The sequence below is a fragment of the Homalodisca vitripennis genome, unplaced genomic scaffold (assembly GCF_021130785.1).
Source record: "Homalodisca vitripennis isolate AUS2020 unplaced genomic scaffold, UT_GWSS_2.1 ScUCBcl_3826;HRSCAF=9596, whole genome shotgun sequence".
In the NCBI taxonomy this organism is placed as follows: domain Eukaryota; kingdom Metazoa; phylum Arthropoda; class Insecta; order Hemiptera; family Cicadellidae; genus Homalodisca; species Homalodisca vitripennis.
This window is the reverse complement of record NW_025779935.1, coordinates 32,833-53,660: the sequence shown is the minus strand read 5'-3', so window position 1 is coordinate 53,660 and position 20,828 is coordinate 32,833. Positions and strand designations below refer to the sequence as shown.

The 20,828-nt window shown below is 34.0% G+C and overlaps 1 protein-coding gene across 1 annotated transcript; it reads right to left on the bottom strand.

The window, feature by feature from the left end:
- Positions 1-458: 458 nt before the first annotated feature.
- Positions 459-3,278, bottom strand: LOC124372692 (neprilysin-like; the record flags this gene model as incomplete). Its single annotated transcript, XM_046831101.1, has 2 exons — positions 3,126-3,278; positions 459-542 (listed from the first exon to the last, which is right to left on the bottom strand). Coding segments are annotated over exons 1-2 (226 nt in total), but the record flags the coding sequence as incomplete, so codon positions are not given.
- Between the last annotated feature and the right edge of the window lie 17,550 nt (positions 3,279-20,828).

Here is a 20,828-nt window from a genome sequence, read left to right as displayed (position 1 = left end):
TATATATTTATTTATATATAAGCCAAAAAAAGTGTATCACCATCCATTGTTAATGGTGGGAATATCTAGCTGCTAAACATACATACGGTTTATTTTGTTTGATCCATTTCATAATGTAACATATTTGATGACACTGTGGCAATCACAACACATTTTCAAAGCCTTTGGCAATTTGAAAATGTTTATCAATGTTTTGGACAGAAACAGAAGTGAAGCGTTTTTTACTCTGAACACTACTTAATTGGGCATGACATTTTCGAGTCATTTCTATAAAGTTTAAATAAAATTTTTTTCATTTCCATTAAAAATTTTTTATCTTTTTTACTAAGATGTGTAAAAATTTAGAACCAAAAATTAACAATGAGGCTGAAATAACTAATTTCAATGGTTTCCTTGAATGGAGTTTTGAATGAGATAGGTAATCATGATGGAGAATTTGACTTAACCAGAATACTTACTAGTATCCATACAGGCCTTGTAGCTTTGTCTTGCATTTTTCACTGGAGCTGGATCATCATCGGAATCTGGAGCTTCCAGTAAATCTGAGAATAACAATGTTTATCATGAACCAGAATACTCTGACAATATTTAAGTGAATAATTTTTTTGTATTTTCTTTGTTTTTGTTTAGCGAGTAACTAACTGGTTTTATTTTTGTTGTGTCTGTATTTTAGTTAGTTAGTTACAATTTAAATTTGTTACCTTCAATAAATTTTGTTGGAAGACCAGCCTACTTGCTTCAAATTAAACAGGTAAATTAAAGAGAGTAATCAAAGAGCTAGCATGAATCATGATCCATTACTTTAAGTAATTTTCTAATGCTTTGACTCATGTTACTATTACCAAAATTGATATTCCACAAGGTGAGTTTACAATGCTGAAGAAAAAAGATATATTGGAAAAAATGAGAGTTCATATAAAGGTATTACAGAGACATACAATATAAACATCCATTTGTATAAAAATGCTTACAGAGTACTATGTAGGTGACGATTAGGTAAAATACAATACATGTAAAATCAAAATATGTTATATCTTTGATTGTATTAGTTACACAAGACACAATTTAGCCAAAAAATTAAGGCACACAAAAAGTGAGCGTTCGGTATTGGAGTAAGTGGCTCAGGTAGTAAATATTCTAGCGGTAGCAAAAAAATTTGTACGCTAAGGGTGCAGCCCTCATCCATAAGAATAAAGCACCTCCTGTGTAATAGTACAACATATAATATGAATGAAATAAGAATGTAATCAAAGTTAGTATTCATGAATCATCAAAAATTGGATTCTTTTGCAACTTATAAGTATCACAATACTAAGTCACCATGTTATGGATTTGGAAAAGTTCCATTTAACTTAATGTTTACCATTGTGATTGCTATTTGTAGATAAGAATGTACATGGGACATTAAACTGTTTATGGTATTTTTAAAATGTAAGGATTTGAATGATAAGTATGTTCAAATTTTCCTAATTAATTGTTTTCATGTTATAGAAATATTTTGGATGAATCGGAATGATTGAGGATTTAGATAAGTCTTATTCTACCAGAATTTTTTAATCGAAACAATTCTTTAATTTTACTGTAATATATAATTCCTCTTGCGTTTTGAAAAGTTTTCCGTTGTGTTTTAATCAAATTTAATGATAGAAGGTATGAGGCTATTAAATAACGAGACTGACGTAAAATATTTTATTTTTATTTTATACATAATCTCTTGTCACCTTCAATATACACTCCTTCTTTATCCCTTCAACGCTCTATGCGATTTTTCCAGTGTTGGAAGTCATCTTTTGTCAGCTCCTTCAGGTCAGGCACCATTTTCTCTTTTACAACTTTCAGAGACTCAAATCTTGTTTCTTTTAATGCAGACTTCACCTTAGGGAACAGGTAGAAGTTACATGGTGCAAGATCTGGTGAATAAGGTGGATGTTCTGACACTAGGATGCTGTACTTGGCTAGGAACCTCTTGAAAGATAACGTGGAATGAGCTGGTGCATTGTGTTGCTGGAGAACCCATGATTTGTCATTCCACATTTTGGGGTGTTTTCCCTTACTCTTTGACATAGTTTAGAAAGAACCTCAAGGTAGTAATATTGATTAATTGTTTGATCTCCAGGAACCCAGTTATGGTGCACAATCCTATGGATAGAAAAAAAACAACAACCATCATTGCTTTAAATTTTGACTTACTCATTCAAGCTTTCTTGGCTCTTTCCAGATTATAAGTAAAAACCATGTTTCATTACATGTTATTATCGTTTCAAAAAAACTTCTGTTATTTTCAATCGCGTATAAAGTGTTAGTACAAACATTTTTGCGAGCTTCTTGTTCAAACGTTAACATTTTTGGCACCATTGTAGCACACAATTTTAGCATTTTTAAACTGTTATTCAAAAATTGCCGTACACATTCATTATCAAAACCTACAGTTTTACAGATTGCGCAAACACTTAATCGGCAGTCAGACAAAATCAAATTAGTGACTTTTTTCGACATTTTCATCCATTTTAGACGTTGAAGGGTGACCTGCGAATCATCTTCACCGTCTTCTCTGGCATCTTTAAAACACTTAAACCATTCAAAAACATTCAGCGATAAAAATTCACTGTTATACACTTCTTTTTTACTAAATTATAAGTTTCAGTAGCAGTTTTTCAAAGTTAAAAGTAAAATTTTACAATAATTCGTTTGCTCTCTACGATTACACTAACAATTGCCCATACTTTTATCTGTTATTTTCAAACTAGTACTGGAAACAATATGTATCTGTCAGTAGAAAGTACCTTAAATACTAGGTTCCCAAAAGTATTTAAAAGATATGCTATATACCTGTGCTGATGAGAATAAACTGTATAACATGTAGATAATACAGTTGATAGTCAATAATACAAGTCTCTAGGTTCTTTTTTATCAAGCCTTATCACCTGGATGGGCAGACAGACATACAGATGGATAGAGGAGAAGATTTTAAGAAGCAATTATCAGATCCTTAATAAATTATTAGTGCAGAGCAGGCTTAATCATAATGGTAAAACAATTCACAATTAACAAAAGCTAACTTTGCTGAAAAAACCCTCAGCAGTGTTCAATCATTTAAACATTTCACTCTAGTCACCAACACCAACCTCGGAGCTGAATGTAAAGAGTCTTGGAGACCAGATTAAACTGGTTGAAGTGAGACTCCGTGGCAGGCACTGGATTATTCTTGATCCACCCTCCGCAGGAGAACTGGTAAAAGTCCTGGCAGGGGTCTACGGAGAGATTCATAGAGGCCTTGAGCTCCTTTGGCTGTATTACAAAGTTGAAATCAGCAGTGGTCAGGATGGTAGGAAAACTGAAGAAGTGTAGGAGACTGCAATCTAACTGCTTATGGAGGATGTATGGCCAGGTTCAAAACTCAACAAACGCAATGAATGCAATGTTACCTGGACATACCTTTACTGGATCAATCCCTTGAGAATGATAGGTATTTATAAGTGTTTTGAGATTAAATCTGCATAAAAAAAAGAGTGATCTAAAGGCACTATTTAAATTTGACTGTACTATTCACAGAGAAACATTTTACTTGACCTACACATTATTCATGAAACCTTGATACCTACAAAAATAATAATTTATATAATATTTTTTTTAGTAATAATGAAAGATAATTAATAAGTAAATGATTGAGAGATTAGACAGCTAATCCAGTGAGAGGATAGAATCTTGTATAAAAGTTGCTATATTGACAGATAAAATCAGCTTGTGGGACTGTAAGGGTAACTGTTCTGGAAATTTTTACTCCCTAGAACAACAACAAAAATCTGAAATCATTATAAACTAATGCTATAAACTATCACTGTATTTTGTAAATTTGGAATTAAGGTAATTTTTTAACAGCGAGTATTTACCTGCAGCCATACATTCAGGTGTGGAGCAGACCTCTGCATTTTCTTGGGTATTTCTTTGCAGACCTAGAGATGGTGGCAGGTTGCCAGCCTCTGCGTTGAGGATGAGATCTCGGAACATGAGAGGACTGTGAATCCTTGCGGAGACGGAACAGCCCATAGACAATGCTACTAGTAGCCTGTCAAAGGTTGAAAACATGTTGAGTATTAAAGAAGACAAAGTGGTATATTGGTTTTAATTAAGAGAGAAATTTATAATAGTATTATGCAATTTAAACTCACCTTAGAGGTACTGTATGAATGCTGTTGCTTGCACTTGTTTGCCTAGAATAATTTTCTTGTTACCTTTATTTCAATAATTTTAAGACCTATTGCTCTTTTTCACTCCTACCTTTTACAAAGTACTCTCTAACCTGGTCTTTTGCGGGTTTACTATTATTTTGATTTATACCACTTATACACAATCAACTATCAATAAACATGGATAATAAACTAGTGGATTATTGATGAATGGTTGGATGAGAAATGCTCTCCATGCAAATACAGAGTAATGTACAGCTGATAGTTTTCATAACCAACATTTCTTTTGGTTTAATTTTCTATATGTAAATTATAGTTTTGCCTAAAGAGCAAGATGTAACTAAAACATTACTTAAGTGAAAAAAACTGTAACTATACATAAACATTGTTTTTTTATATACTTTAAAATAAAATTGATTGTTATTAACAGTTTTGAAACAGCATCCATTTAAAAACTAAGTGTCAATAAATAAATCAAAAGACACGAATTGAAAAACAACTCAGGATTAAGATTAGCCTGATTCTATTAAAAAAACATTCACAGTTTGGTTGTTAAAATCCTATAGTTTTTTACTCTTAATGTTCCTGATTACATATAATTTAAAATAAGATCTTTTAGTTCATCAGCCACAAGATTAAGGTTGATTTCTAAAACTTGACCTTTTAAAACTTATTGCACTGAACCATCTGGCTTCTAACACCTCTGGGATGTGTAGTACTAAATTCCTGGGACAACCTACCCTCTGGAAGCCCATGGGTACTAAGTGGTAAAAAGGATCACCTAGGAGTGGCAATTCTACAGTAGAAATCTACAACCTCTAGGACTGTGTATAGGTTACCTCGATCTACTATTGATGTCTGCATTGAGAAAAATGGCCTGGAATATCTGAAGTGTTTACAATAGATTTTTTGGAAGTGTCACTCTCTCGCTTTGGTTCTATAACATTCAGACTTTAGGGGCTTCTAAAATCTAAGAGCATCCAACCTCTAGGACCTCAGTCTGTGTGATCTTTGAAAAACCTCTCTGTGTCTCCAAAGATTTCCTTCGCTATATTCTGAATTATGTGTGTTACAAACTTAGGAAGGAAGCTCCTAACTGGAAGGTTCCTGTCTTGCCTAGGATCACCGATACTGTTGGTACCATTCCATGTTGCCCTGACAGAGCAAACAGGTACAAGTGTGCTCTTCAATATTTTGTATAAACTTAGTGGTTTTTTAGAACTGCCGAGGAAGTGTTTTACATCAAATTGTAGTGTTTACAACCAGCTTCAAGTGTATGTGAGTAGTTTTAATAAAATCTGTGAATTAAATAAGATAAGGACAATGTAATCAAAGTTTTTTCATGGAAATACAAGAATGTTAATTGAATACAGATAAAGAATTATCAGAGATAAGACATCCTGACCTCTGGACTGTAGATAACCGAGCTCACCTCTGGACTGTAAACTGAGCTGAGCTAAGACTGGGTCTGAACAGGTATCACTGCCAACTGTCAACTACACCCAACTTTGTTTACAAACAAACTCACATCCTTGGAAGGGAACTATTTATTCTACCACTAGCTTTAATAATTTCATACAGTTATTGAATTTGCTATTTATTTATTATTATTTATTTATTTTTTTTAACTGTGTTTAAAATATGACAAATAAAAAACAATTTTTTTGTGGGAAGTGTACAAGGGACATAAAGAAAGCTAAGTCCATATTATGTAGGGGAGCATGCTCTAAATGGTTTCATTTTAAATGTATTTCCTTAAGTAATGATGACTACAACAAAATCTACAAAACCAAAGAAAAATGGTGCTGTGAGTCATGCTTATCTTCTGATATAGCTGAAGAGCTTGACTTGGAAACAAGTTTAATAGAAATAGATGTTACTCAGGAACTCGAGAATCAAATGGAAATCATAAACACCTTGAATGAAGATTTGAGGCAAGCACAGGAAGAAATACAACTCAAAAACCATAGTGTACAGTTAGAATACTTAGTTTTGCAAAAAGAAGAAACTATAATAAATTTAGAGAGAAAAGTAAAGGAACAAAATCTTATAATTAAGGAGCCTCATTGGCCAAGTTTACCAACACGATATAAAGAACAATTACATGTTAGTCCTCCACTGGTTCATTCAACTCCAGAAAAAAAGTACACCAGGGATGGCAAAAGAGCATGGAGTTCTAAAAAAAACCAAAATGTTGCTTCTCCATCAGTTGCAAACACTAAGAAATGTACAAAATTATATGAAAAAGAGCTATATAAATCACAACATTCTAATTTTAATATAGTAACTCAAAACCGTTTTGAAGTTCTTTTATCTCAAGAAGAGGATGAAAAAGAAGGTGAACGAAAAGAAAACACTTCTGATGATGAGAGACCTGGCAAAAATAAGATTCTCCTCTGCGCTGATAGTCATGGTCGAAATTTAGCCTGGCATCTGAACAACATACAACTCCCTAACTGAATATGAAGCGGTGGGTTTTATAAATCCCGGGGGGAGATCAAAGCAAATTTTGAAGAAAAAGAATATTGAAGGGGAAAATTTAAACAAAAAAGACATTTTGGTACTCATGTGTGGGTCAAATGACATTGCTGAAAATGAGGCTGAAGAGGCTCTGTCAAACATATCTGACACATTGGACAACACAAAAAACACCAATGTCGTATCTGGTTGAACTGCCGACGCGATACGACTTGGTAAACTGGTCTTGTGTGAATCGAGCTGTATGAAGGACTAATCTGCGCTTGAAGGAGTTAGGCCGGAAATACTCACACGCTACAGTGGTTGATGTGAGTAAAGCAGAGAGACACTTCCATTACTCGTCACGGCCAACATCTCAACACCCGAGGGAAACAGGTTAGCAAAAGATGATAGTTGAAAAAATTCAACAAATCACAACAAGTGAGGCAGAGACAGTTTCCAGCAACTCAGCAGTCAAGACAGCAAGTAGAAGAAGATCTTTCCTCTTCAAGAAGTACTGCGTCGGAAAACTGCCAACCCTTGCAGCTGGGCAAGCATCCAGGTCAGACTACAGCGACAATAAATCCTTAAATATTTTTCATTTAAACATTCGATCCATTAGAAATAAGTTAGATTTGTGTAGTGTATTTAGTGTGAGAAGTACTAAGTTGGTAGGTATCCATAGTGATATTTAATGTCTGCACCAGTGATGTTGGCAGTATGTATTGTCAGGCGATGTAACATACGATGTGGTCTAAAAGAATAAAGAATGCTCATAGGCTGCTCTCCTGTGACGTCACATCACGCCACTACCCTACAACCAACGGTCCAAGCTGGCCAGCCAGCAGTCCACCCAGAGTCCACCACCAGACACCGTCATGTAACCTCCGCGTCCCGTCCGTTCCTTACGAGCGGTCCTAGAGCAATGTTACTCTAAATGTGTAGTTTAATTATTCTTCCCGACCCATAGAGAGTACAGTGTCGACCCGCATACATTACAGTGGCGACGAGGAAAACAACTGCAACAGTGAATTACAGTGATTTAGTGCGGAAGGGCAACAAGCGTAATGAACACGTGCAAATAACCGCGAATGTGCAAGGACATTCCGGACATTCCAACGGTCGGGAGTAGTAAGGTACGCCGATCGATATAAAACTATTCTTGGTGTAAGCAGCGCACAAGCTGATTTTAATCGTTTGCAATTAATGCCGTTAGAACGATTATTTTTACCGGGGACATTTTAAACAGTTATTACGGAGTGTACAAGAAAACAAAATGGCAACTATCGGGTCTATGGGTTATTTTGATAGTGCGGAAGAATCGTGGCAGTCTTATATAGAGAGATTTGAGTTTTTTATTGATTGTAATGATATCGATAATTCAAAGAAAACTAAGCACTTTGTTGACAGTTATGGGTGTAAGGACCTATACGTTACTGAAAGACTTAATTACACCAGACAAACCGTCTGACAAGTCGTACAAGGAAATTGTGGACACTATAGCGAATCATCTGCATCCCAAGCCTTCTTTTATCACGGAAAGATTTAAATTTAGTAGGCGGAATCAATTGGATCATGAAACGGTTAGCGATTATATTGTGCATTTAAAACAGTTATCTAAGTATTGTGAATTTGGTGATAAATTGCCAGACTACTTAAGGGACAGATTAGTCGCGGGTCTGCGAGACCAACAGATACAGAAAAGACTTCTCGGGGAGGAGAACCTCACTTATGAAAAAGCCGTGCAACTAGCTACTGCAATGGAATTTGCTGAGAAGGGGGCGGCCCAGATGACAACTGCAGGAGGACGTATTCACCGGATGCAGAGCAGCGGGTCGATACCGAAAAGGACACAGGCGGCGAGCATCGCAGCGAGACGGTCATCGGACGGCGGGAAGGCGCTGGGAGACATCACCTGCTATTGTTGCGGCAAGCGAGGATCACACACAGCATCGCAATGTCGGTTTCGTGAGTACACGTGTAATCATTGTAAAAAGAAGGGACACCTTGAAAGAGTTTGTAGATCGAAAAATTATGTTAACAAACCTAATGAGAACAAACCAAATGTTTTTACAAATAGGTCTAAGGAGCTTTCAGCTAAAGGGAAACAGTTTTACAGCAATAAAAAGCAATATGTTTATAAAGGTAGGCAGCACTATGTAGAGGAAAGTAAAGAATCAGCAGAGTCCGGTTCAGATAATCACTGGAAACATAAAGACAATGACGATGTGTATGAACATTTCCAATCTATTTACGGTTAAAGAAATAGAAACTAAGATTAATAAAATTGAGCCAATAACGGTACAGTTATTAGTGGAAAGTAAGGAAATTGTATTTGAAGTCGATAGTGGAGCTTGTGTTTCAGTTATGTCAGAAAAAGATTGTAAGACTAAGTTAGGAAATATAAACATGTATCCAACTAGCTTAGTATTAAGTTCATATACACATGAAAAGATCAGGCCTTTAGGTAAGGTTATGGTCAATGTACAACATAAAGGTAAAGAGAAACAATTAGCTTTATACATCGTAGCTAATGGGGCTAATCCCTTGTTAGGGCGTGATTGGATGCAAGCATTAGATTTAACAGTTAGAGTGCCTAGTAATGTAAACAATGTACAGTCAGCCGATCGCACGAGCATGGTGGGGGTTGTGCCAACTGCAGGCGGCAGCGCGGCAGACGCATGCACGCCTGTCAGTGGAAGCCACAACACACCTGTAGAGGTAAACAAACAAACATCTGTCAATCCGTCTGTTGTCAACAACAACAAACAAGTAGAATTACTGTACAATGAGTTTCCAAATGTATTTACGGATAAGTTGGGATGTTTCAAGGGTGCACCAGTTAAATTAAAGTTAAAAAGAAAATGTAGTACCAAAATACTTTAAACCTAGGACGTTACCTTTTACACTTAAAGAAAAAGTAGAAGCCGAGCTGACTAGACTAGAACAAGAGAACGTTATTTCACCAGTAGATACCAGTGAATGGGGGACTCCCATTGTACCAATTATTAAGGCTAATGGGAAAATAAGAATTTGTGGGGATTATAAAATAACTGTAAATCCTTTCTTGGAGGTAGACCGACACCCGTTACCGAAAATTGAAGAAATATTTGCCAGCCTACAAAACGGAGAAAAATTCTCTAAAATAGATTTATCTTCAGCTTATCAGCAGCTTAAACTAGATGTAGATAGTCAAACGTATTGTACAATTAGCACACACAAAGGATTGTATGCTTACAATCGCCTATGTTTTGGTATCAGTTCAGCACCGGGAATATTCCAGAGAATAATAGAACGAACATTACAAGGTATCCCGGGGGTAACTGTATTTTTAGATGACATTCTAGTAACAGGTAAAAACAATGAGGAACACATGCATAGACTTAGACTAGTGTGTCAAAGACTTGAAGACAATGGGTTCACAGTGAGCAAGAACAAATGTAAATTTTTCTGTGACAGTTTAGAATATTTAGGTTTTGTTATCAGTAAACAAGGGTTGCATACCGCACCTAGTAAGGTTGAAGCAATTGTCAAGGCACCTGAACCTCAAAATGTGACACAGCTTAAAGCCTTCCTTGGTCTTGTTAATTACTATTCACGTTTCATTCCTAGGATATCCACTATTTTAACCCCAATGTATCAGTTGTTAAGAAAGGATACCGATTTTGTATTTAATTTAGCATGTAAGAAGGCACTACAAGAGATTAAGCAAAAGTTAATCTCTGCTGAAGTTTTAGCGCATTATGATCCTGCATTACCACTAGTGGTAGCCAGTGATGCTAGTCCATATGGCATTGCATCAGTTTTGAGTCAGATTCAATACGACGGTACAGAAAGACCTATATCATTCGCAAGTAGAGTGTTAAATAGCGCTGAGAAAAACTATTCACAAATAGATAAGGAAGCATTAAGCATTGTATTTGGTGTTAAGAAATTTAGTCAATATTTATATGGTACACAGTTTTTTGTTAAAGACTGATCATAAGCCTTTAGTGGCTATTTTTGGACCAAAGAAAGGGTTACCTGCTTTCGCAGCCAGTAGGTTTACAACGATACGCTTTGTTTTTTAAGTGGTTTCCAATATGAGATTGTGTATGTTAAGTCCCAAAAAGTAGTAGTAAATTGTAGGTTCTAGGACAGAATGTTATCTCTCTGCGGGGGGTCCTTATCAGTGATAACCTCTGACCTTTTCCGCATTCCAATGATAAACACGCGCTAGATAACCCGGACCCCAATTAAAAATCAATTAGATAAGGCTTATCAAAGATAACCTTCGACTTTTTCCGGTTTGGCACGCGCCAGATAACCTTGAGCTCAATTAAAAAGCAATTTGATACGTCTTATCGGAGATTAGCACGCGTCACTATTGTTTACGTTTCGTATCGCGGTCTACTGACCTCAGGTTCACGGACGTTACTGACGTCAGTGATGTTATTGTTTACACTTGTCAACAAGAAGAAAATTTTGTGTGAGATGCTTGGGTACGATTATTTAATGTTATAATAGAAAAAAACTGGAGAAAGAAATTCGACCTGTTCAGAGTGGATTCGTATCGTCTACCAAGTGGACTTTCGGAGATTCTAAATGGTACAAGGCTCAAACATTTCAAACCACTTCACGTAATAGCAGTGAACCAACTCAGAACTCTCAAGTTTCATCTAGTGAGGAAAATACTCGCGTTGTGATTCAATATAATTATTATTATTATGAACGCGTGGGTAACGATCCGTTTGTATAAAAAACAAAGAGTTTGTGGATACTCGATTCATGAACATTGATGATAACACTTTTAATGAACTGAGATATTGTCAGTACCCAAATCTAATATACTAGACATTGAGTTTGAAGTGAAAGCAACGACAGTTAACGATCATGTGCCTCCTAATCCTCTAGATGAGGGGTATAAAAATGTGTGCGTAAAAAACTTTAAATATGAATATACCAAACAGCAATTACAAGCGTGAACGGTATCTCGTTAAAGATTTTTTCAGAATTTACTGTTTTTGTTGTGCAATTCGATTGTGTTCGTAGTTAGGCTATGACTCATTGTCGATAATAATGTGCTTATTAATCATATTTAGTTGTTATAAATGGAAAACTTCACAATGGTATTTATTATTATAATTTGCTCCATCATGGTGATATTAAGTGCAACATACGCACTCTTCCTTCATGTTGTTTGTGTTGTTTATAGTCAACATAATTTTACATCTCAACATTGGATTAATGGGAGCACACATATAGCTCACGCAATACCAAACAAAACAAAAATAAATTTATACTATTCGCCACAATCATCTGATCAACCGTTACTAAGCTTGAATTATTTAAATATTACACATGAGAAAAGTGGTGAATTTCATAAAGATGAACCCACTGGAGCAACACTTTCGTTTGAAGATGACAGTGAATACGATTTAAATGATTTATATGGTGGAGAAGGAATGAACTCCTCTGAAGAGATCCTAACATCAGAAGACAATTACACTTATTACAATTCGAATTCGGAAAATAATTGTTGTCAACAATTTGATGAATGTTTAGAAATTAATGAATCTTTTAAAAAAGACATTGAAGACTATATTACGAGGATACAACAGTTAAATGGTGTAATTATAAGGTTGAACGCGACGATACATGTATTAGAGCATGATGCTGGAGTAAGGAATAGAGATTTGTATGAATTAAAATCCGGAAGATCAAGATGTAAATACTATCGAAAGAGAAATATGAATAGACATCATCGCAATGGTTGAACATGAAACTATGCATTATATCTTATCAGAAACCTTTGAACCACATATTATGACGTAATTTTAAAATATAGATATTTATATCGTGTTTTGTATTTCTTGCATATCATTCTGTGACCTGGCTCTGAATTGAACGGATAAAAATGGAGTTTATTATAGATTTTCAAGGTTTTAAAAATGTTTCCAACGAGTTTATAGTGAAAGAACTAGCTCTTATATCTACAGATGCACAAGTATATGAACTTCATCTGTTTCAACCGCCATGTGATTTTGATGAACTTCCTCATAAACTTCAAAAACAAGTAATTTGGTTAGAAAGAAAATATCATGGACTGTTTTGGGGATCAGGTTGTAGAGAATACAATGAACTGAAGGATATATTTAAAAATTTGAATTTAAATGGTAACGTTTACGTGAAAGGAAATGAAAAACAGAAGTTTATCACTAATTTACTATCAGATTTTGATGTAAATGTTGTGAATTTAGAAGATCTCGGTTGTCCTTGTTTAGCAACTTTAAGATCTTATTTCTTCCAGCCATCCTTGATGAAACAATGTAATTTTAATCATACCTTTCACAACTGTGCTTATGTTAATGTTCATGTTTTGTTAAATTGGTTGAAAAACCAAAAATTGGTGGAGGAAAGAGTTGAAAAAGTAAATTTGGCTATTAAAGAGTGTTACTATAAAGGATACAAGAATATGACAGTGGAACTAGTCAAGTGTCTTCCAAAAGAGTTTATTGTAAACCACTCTGAGGACGTGGAAAACGTGTATGATAAGCTTCCGGATAAAATGAAATATGATGTGGATATTTTATTAAGTATGAAGTGTACGGAACATTATCCAGATAATACAAATACTCCGAAGAGAAGGCATTGCAATTATTGTCTAACCAAGAAGGTTGCATCATCATCATCTGTACAAAGTTCATAGATAAATGAACTCTATTGTGAAATAATTGACAGTATCGGCTTGCCAGTCTAATTGTAAACAACGATGACAGAAAACGGCTACGATGAGTGCTGCAGAATGTTCAATTTCAGTAAAAAGGATTTAATAACGTCAGGATTTTACCGATCAAAATGTTTTTGAATATATTGTTTGCTGTGGATGCGGGTGGCAGTCAGATAACACAAGTCTCACCATAAGACATGTAAATTTTATACATAAAATCAACAATCCTGACTGTGAAATGAGCAAGTTTATAAAAGAAGATTATAGTAATTATGATAAATATAAGAAATCTGTTTTGGAAACAGAAGAAATGATGAGAGAAACTTTCATGCGTTGGCCTAAATCTTACCCTTCTGTGGAGAAAATGGTACAAACAGGATTATTCTACACTGGAGATGGTGATGCAACTACGTGTATCAGCTGTGGCGTTACACTGGATCACTGGTCACCTCAAGATGATCCGCAAGAAGAACACAGGAAAGGTTCACCATTTTGTAAACTTGTTACATAAGTGTAAAATAAATAGTATTTATGTGTAATATATTTCGTTATTATTTTCACTTTTGTTATACACCTCATGATGAATACATTAAGCGTAAGAGCAGGTATAGCAAGAGAATTGCATAAACAAGCACGTAGGAATTTTCATACTCGTCATGTTGAACTTAAGGGTATTAATGATCTGTATCAAGCTGATTTGGTGGAAATGATTCCATTTCAAAAACAAAATAAGGGTTTTAAATATATAATGACAATCATTAATTGTTTCAGTAAATTTGCGATTGCTATACCGTTGAAGTCTAAAATGGGAATTGAAATTGAGAAAGCTCTAAAACCAATATTATTAAAATATCCTATGAAACATTTTCAGACTGACCAAGGAACTGAATGGTTCAATTCTAGAGTTAAATCGTTACTAAATAGGTATAACATAAATCATTATCATACATTCTCAGATAAAAAAGCTGTAATCGTTGAAAGGTTTAACCGCACACTGAAAAGTAAAATGTGGAGAGCGTTTAGTGAACAAGGTAGTTACCGCTGGCTCGGTTTATTACCAAAGCTTGTAAACGTATATAACAATACTGTTCACAGAACTATAGGAGTCAAACCTGTTGATGTATCAAATCTAAATGAGAGAGATATTTTATTAAGGATTGTTAAAACCCGTAAAACTCCTCAGTTAAAACAAAAATTCAAAGTTGGTGATCCAGTTAGAGTAAGCAAAAAATCTAAAGTGTTTACTAAAGGTTATTTTCCTCAATGGAGCAATGAAATATATACTGTATATAAAGTACAGTTAACGAAACCTATTACATATATATTAAGAGATGATAAAGGAAATGTCATTAAAGGAGGATTCTATCAAGAGGAACTAAGCAAAACCAATTACAAAGACACGTATTTAGTAGAAAAGATTGTTAGGAAAAAAGGTGATAAAGTTTTAGTGCGTTGGTTAGGATTTGATAAATCACATGACAGTTGGATTAATAAAGTAGATCTTCTATAATGAAGTTTGAAAAACAAAAAAATAATTTTTCTGTTATAAATTTAGATATGATAATAAAGGAGAAGAATTCAGAATACAAAAAACATCATGGTAAATTATTACCTAATTCTATAAGATGTATAATTTGCGGTCCTTCCAACTGCGGAAAAACGAACTTAATGTTAAATTTATTATTTTCTCCGCAAGGTCTGTTTTTTGAGAATATTTATATATTCTCGAAATCATTGTATCAATCAAAGTATGAGTTTTTGAAATGTGTGTTAAAAAAACTTCCTGAGATTGGATACTTTTCGTTTTCAGACAACGATGAAGTCCCACACCCAAGTGAAGTGAAACCGAATTCCATAATGATTTTTGATGATGTAGCTTGTGGTAAACAAACTAATATAAAAAATTACTTCTCCATGGGAAGACATAATGATGTTGATACGTTTTATATTTGTCAAACGTACAGTTACATTCCAAAACAGTTGGTACGTGATAATGCTAATTTTATAGTTGTTTTCAAACAAGATGATCGTAACTTGCAACATATCTACCATGATCATGTAAACCCTGACATGAGTTTCGATACATTTAGAACTATTTGCTTTAGGGTATGGGATCAAGGAAACAATAAATTTATTGTTATCGATAGAGAAAGTCAAGTTAATAAAGGACGTTATCGATCAGGATTTGATACGTTTGTAACACTATAAAGGGAGAGGTTACAAATCGTTTTGCATCTCATTTACTCCTTCAGTCGATGTTTGACGATCAAGGAGTAAAGATGAAGAGTGAAGCAACAGAGGACGATCAATGTGAACCAATTGAGAATGAAAAAATTAACAAAACAAAAGAAGATATTATCAAAGAAATTACAGAACTCCGAAAAAATATAAAACGAAAACATAGAACACTTAAACGTGACCTTATAGAAACTGAAGATATGTGGAAAAACAAATTAAAACCAATATCAGAACCGTTACAAAAACTAGTTGAGGAGGGTGAACAGCTTCAACAACAGCAGCAAGAAGTTAAGAAAGAACTTAAGAGGAAAAGTTTAGAAGACCATGAAGAAACACCTGCGAAACGTTACTTACCTCAACATCCTCAAGGAGTTAAGAGAAAGCCTCGCCTAAATCTTCCAACTCAACCTGATTATGAGAGTGATTATGAATATGATGATGGTAATAGTGAAGAGCTTCCTACTGCAAAACGATTAGCAAGTCATGATTCTTATATGGAAACTGAATTAACAAATGATAATAACGATATTGAAATGAATACACCACCGCCGCCAAAGCAGTTTGACGAGGAAATGGTATACGAGTCAACAAGTGGACAGGAATTATTAAAAACACCCCAAGGAAAAAAACTTGCAAAGGAATTTGTAGAACGTGAGTTTAAGGGGAAAATTGCTAGAGATTATTTTCTAAAACTTATACAAGGAGGTAAAACTCTAGACCATAATTATGGTATTCGAATCGATGGTGATTCTTGGATGATAGGAGACAAACGAATAGATATTCATGTTGATGATATTTTAATAGATGGAAAAAGATATAAAGGTACACCCGGTCTTTATGAATTAATAGTTATGAACATTCCAAACGATTATATTTATACTGAAGAGGATTTAAATGCATATGCTGACATTTTGAGAGAAACTAACGTTTATAGAGTGAATTATTCAGCAACAGGAAAAATTAGATCTAACAGAGGAAGTAAATATAAAAATATAATTGCTCCTCTGATTAATCGAGTACCAACACTTGAAGACCATCACATGTCAACATATTCTGATTTGGTAAATAAAGAAGCTACCGGGAGCGGTATTAATTTAACAAACACCGCACCTAATTATGTCTATTTTGACGATCCAAATGAACTTGTAGATCGATTGAGGTTATTATTAGCATCTCAACAAGCGGGGAACACAGGTCATTCAAATGAAATCAACTCAATCATTGAAGAACTACTTGAATTAGAACCTGTATTGTCAAAAAACGTTGTAGTGAATAAATAAATAAATATTGTTATCAAGTTGAATATTGTTCATTTTATTTCTATTCCTCACATGATATACATGTATCATGAGTGTTGATAAATTTGGTCACCATTCACGATCGACTAAGGTTCTTAGAGGTCCAAAAGGAGAAGGGTTCGAACTTACTATCGAAGGCAATTATGATATGCAAAATAAGAAACTGTGTAATGTCAGAGAACCTACCGAGAAGAACGATGCTGTAAATTTAAACTACATCAAAAACAATAGTCTGTTAAGGACCAAAGATGGGAGTTTGTTTAATGCAGAAAATCTAAAAATATCAAATGTTGGAAAACCTTCAAATTTACAAGATGTAGTTAACGTGCAATATTTAAAAGATTCCATCGAAGACTGTTTAAGGATTGAAAATGGAAAGTTTGATGCGAAAAATAAAGTTATATGCAGTGCTAGTGAACCGGTTGAGGAGTATGACATTGTAAATTTAAAATACTTCAATAAACATGCTGTTAATGTGCAATATTTAAGAGATAACACATTAATACTTAATAAAACAACTAAAGAACTTGATGCAAAGAGTGCTACCATATCAAATCTGTCTAAACCTAAGTTTCTGTACGATGCTGTGAACAAATTATATTTTCTAGAAAATATTGCCGACATAACCTACGCAATTTATTATCAAATTCACAAAAGGAGTAAGAAAAAGATGACTAAATCCGAATGGATAAATAAAGTTATAAAATATAAAAACATAAATTGGCTTGATCTTTTTTCAGTTAAAGTAGAGTCCCCAGTAAGTGAAGACGTCTCTTAGATGTATTTAAGTAATGGCTGTGCGAAACAACCGCTTCAGTCGTTATTGTGGCTCCGGACTGTTAAGTACAATTGGAAAAACTGCAAGTGCTATTATAAATCGAGGAATTGACATTTTACCTTTTGAATTACATTTACCTGGAGGTTATCAGTACTGCGGTCCTGGTACAGATTTACAAAAGAGATTAAGTAGAAACGATCCAGGAATTAACGGTTTAGACGCAGCTTGTAAGGAACATGATATAGCGTACTTAAAATATCAAGATACTAATCACAGAGCATACGCTGACAGAATCTTAGCTGAAAAGGCTTGGAATAGATTTAAAGCATCAGATTCAAGTGTAGGTGAAAAAGCTGCAGCGTGGGCAGTTACAAATATTATGAAAGCGAAATCTAAATTAAGTGGTGGATCAATAAGGAAGAAGAAGAAGAAAGCAGTACAGAAGAGGAAACAGATGAAAACAAATAAAAATATAAAAAACAATAAGAAAACAAAGACAAACAAGAACAAAACAAAGCAAATGAAAAAAACCTTAAAGGGAAAGGGGTTATATTTAAAACCGTATTCCGGATCAGGATTAAAAAAAAAAAAAAAATATATTCATCGAAAATAATAGATGAGCTTCCAAGTAAACCGCTATCACAGTTTGACATTTTAAAATGTGCTAAGCTTCTAAAGTTACCATACTTTAGAGGAGTATTTATGAGAGACCTGTTACCACCTAAAATTAACGATAATGAATCTGCAGTTGTTAATTTAGATAGTATAAATGGAAAAGGTACACATTGGGTATGTTATGTGAAACGTGGATATAACGTAGAATACTTTGACAGTTTTGGTAATTTAAGACCGCCGACCGAGTTGGAGGATTATTTTAACAGTGGACCCCATCACGTTACAATCAAATACAATTACTTTCCGAGGCAGAAGGAAAATACTTTTAACTGCGGTCATTTGTGTTTAGACTTTTTGTTCGTGAAGAAATGATTTGTGTTACAGGAAGATCGTCTGATCTCAAGTGTACGTTATTTCCTCCTTTAGATTTATCAAGATCTAATGACTGGGAAATGGGTTTTTTGGATTTAATGACTTACAATTCAATTCCCAATATTGAAGAAAATATCAATAACGTACTTTACATCGGCTCCAATACAATATCTCTTCCAACAGGATCTTATGAAATAGAAGACATTCATAAGTATATTAACAATAAATTGAAAGAAATAGATCCGACTACAACATTCAAGTTAAAAGCAAACAACAATACACTTAAAAGTGAAATATGGTGTTCTAAGAGAATAGACGTTTCGAAACCTCACAATTTAGGTTCGTTACTTGGGTTTATAGATAAAGATATCAAGATATTGGATGCAAATAAATGGCATGTATCATCAAGTCAAGTGGCCATTAACAAAGTTGATATCATACGAATCACTTGTAATATTGTAGGAGGTTCATATAGAGACGGAATCGAAGGACACGTATTACATGAATTTTATCCAGTGGTTGGACCTGGATTTAAAATTGTTGAAAGACCTGAATCAGTACAATATCTTCCAATTTACAAACAAAATAATTTATCAGAATTTAACATAAAACTAGAAGATCAGAACGGAGATTTAATTAATTTCAGAGGTGAAAACATTAATTTACGCGTTCACATTAGAGAGAAAGCAGGAAAATAACTATGGGCTTGGTGTTTAACTCAACCTCTGCATCTTCTAAAAAAAAGTTAGTTAAAACCTTTCATACTACACCAAATGTCAGTATTCCTCGAACAGTGAAGCCGTTAACATTGAGGAACCGCATATTTCTTAACTCACTAGGAATATTTAAATCACCTTTATCATCATGAACGGAATACTGGATATTGGTGAAAATGTAAATTTTGATGATTCAGTAATTAATATTGAATGGCATTCTCACAATCCATACTCTTCGAATTCATTAAAGAATAGTGATGAAATTAGAATTCCAGTTCACCAACAAGATGTATACACATTACCAAGTCGAAGTTTCCTTCTGATTGAGGGAAAAATTATAAAGGTTGCTGACAATTCTGATGATATAACTACGGAGTTGGTAAATAATGCTATGTCATTTTTGTTTGATGAAATACGATATGAACTGTGTGGTACAGAAATTGATAGAGTTAAAAATGTTGGTATTACGACTACAATGAAAAATATACTTACATCTCGCCCAAGTGATGTCAACTGGATGGAAAATGCTGGTTGGAAAATTACATCAGTAGAAAATTTGAGTAATAGAACTAACTTTTCTTTTTGTGTACCTCTTAAATTGCTTCTTGGATTTGTAGAAGATTATAATCATATTTTATTAAATGTTAAACAGGAATTGGTACTTTTAAGGGCATCAAGTGATAAGAATGCCATCATTCAGAGTGGAGCTGCTTTACATGATTTTAAAATAAATTTGACAAAAGTTATTTGGAAAGTACCTTACGTACAAGTTGAAGACAATATAAAATTATCTCTTTTAAAAGTTGTAGATAAAGATCAACCCATTTCTATTCCTTTTAGAAGATGGCAGTTAAACGAATATCCATCTTTACCAGCCTCGCAGTTTCAAACATGGACAGTTAAAACTAGTTCAGTTATGGAAAAGCCACGCTACGTCATACTAGGTTTTCAAACAAATCGTAAAGACAATGCTGCTAAAAATGCATCTCATTTTGATTTTTGTAGTTTGGAAAATGTTAAATTGTACCTCAACAGCAAATACTATCCATATGATAACTTGAATGGGAATAAATCACTAATGTATGACTTGTATACAAGATTTCAATCTTCTTATTATTCAGGATGTGATGATCAACCTTGTCTCGATAAAAAAACATTTTTAGCTAAAACTCCTTTATTTGTTATAGACTGTTCTAAACAATTAGAAACACTAAAGACTGGATCACTTGATATACGTCTAGAAATTCAAACTTCTGCTGAAGTACCTGCTAATACAGCTGCATATTGTTTGATAATTCATGATGCTTTGGTTCAATATTTACCATTGTCTGGAATTGTAAAGAAAATTATGTAATTCAAAAATCAAATATAATAAACAAAATGTTATTTAAAATGTTTTGTCTCTTTAATTTCCTTGGTACTCTTAAATTAGAATAGGAAAAAAATAACAACACATAA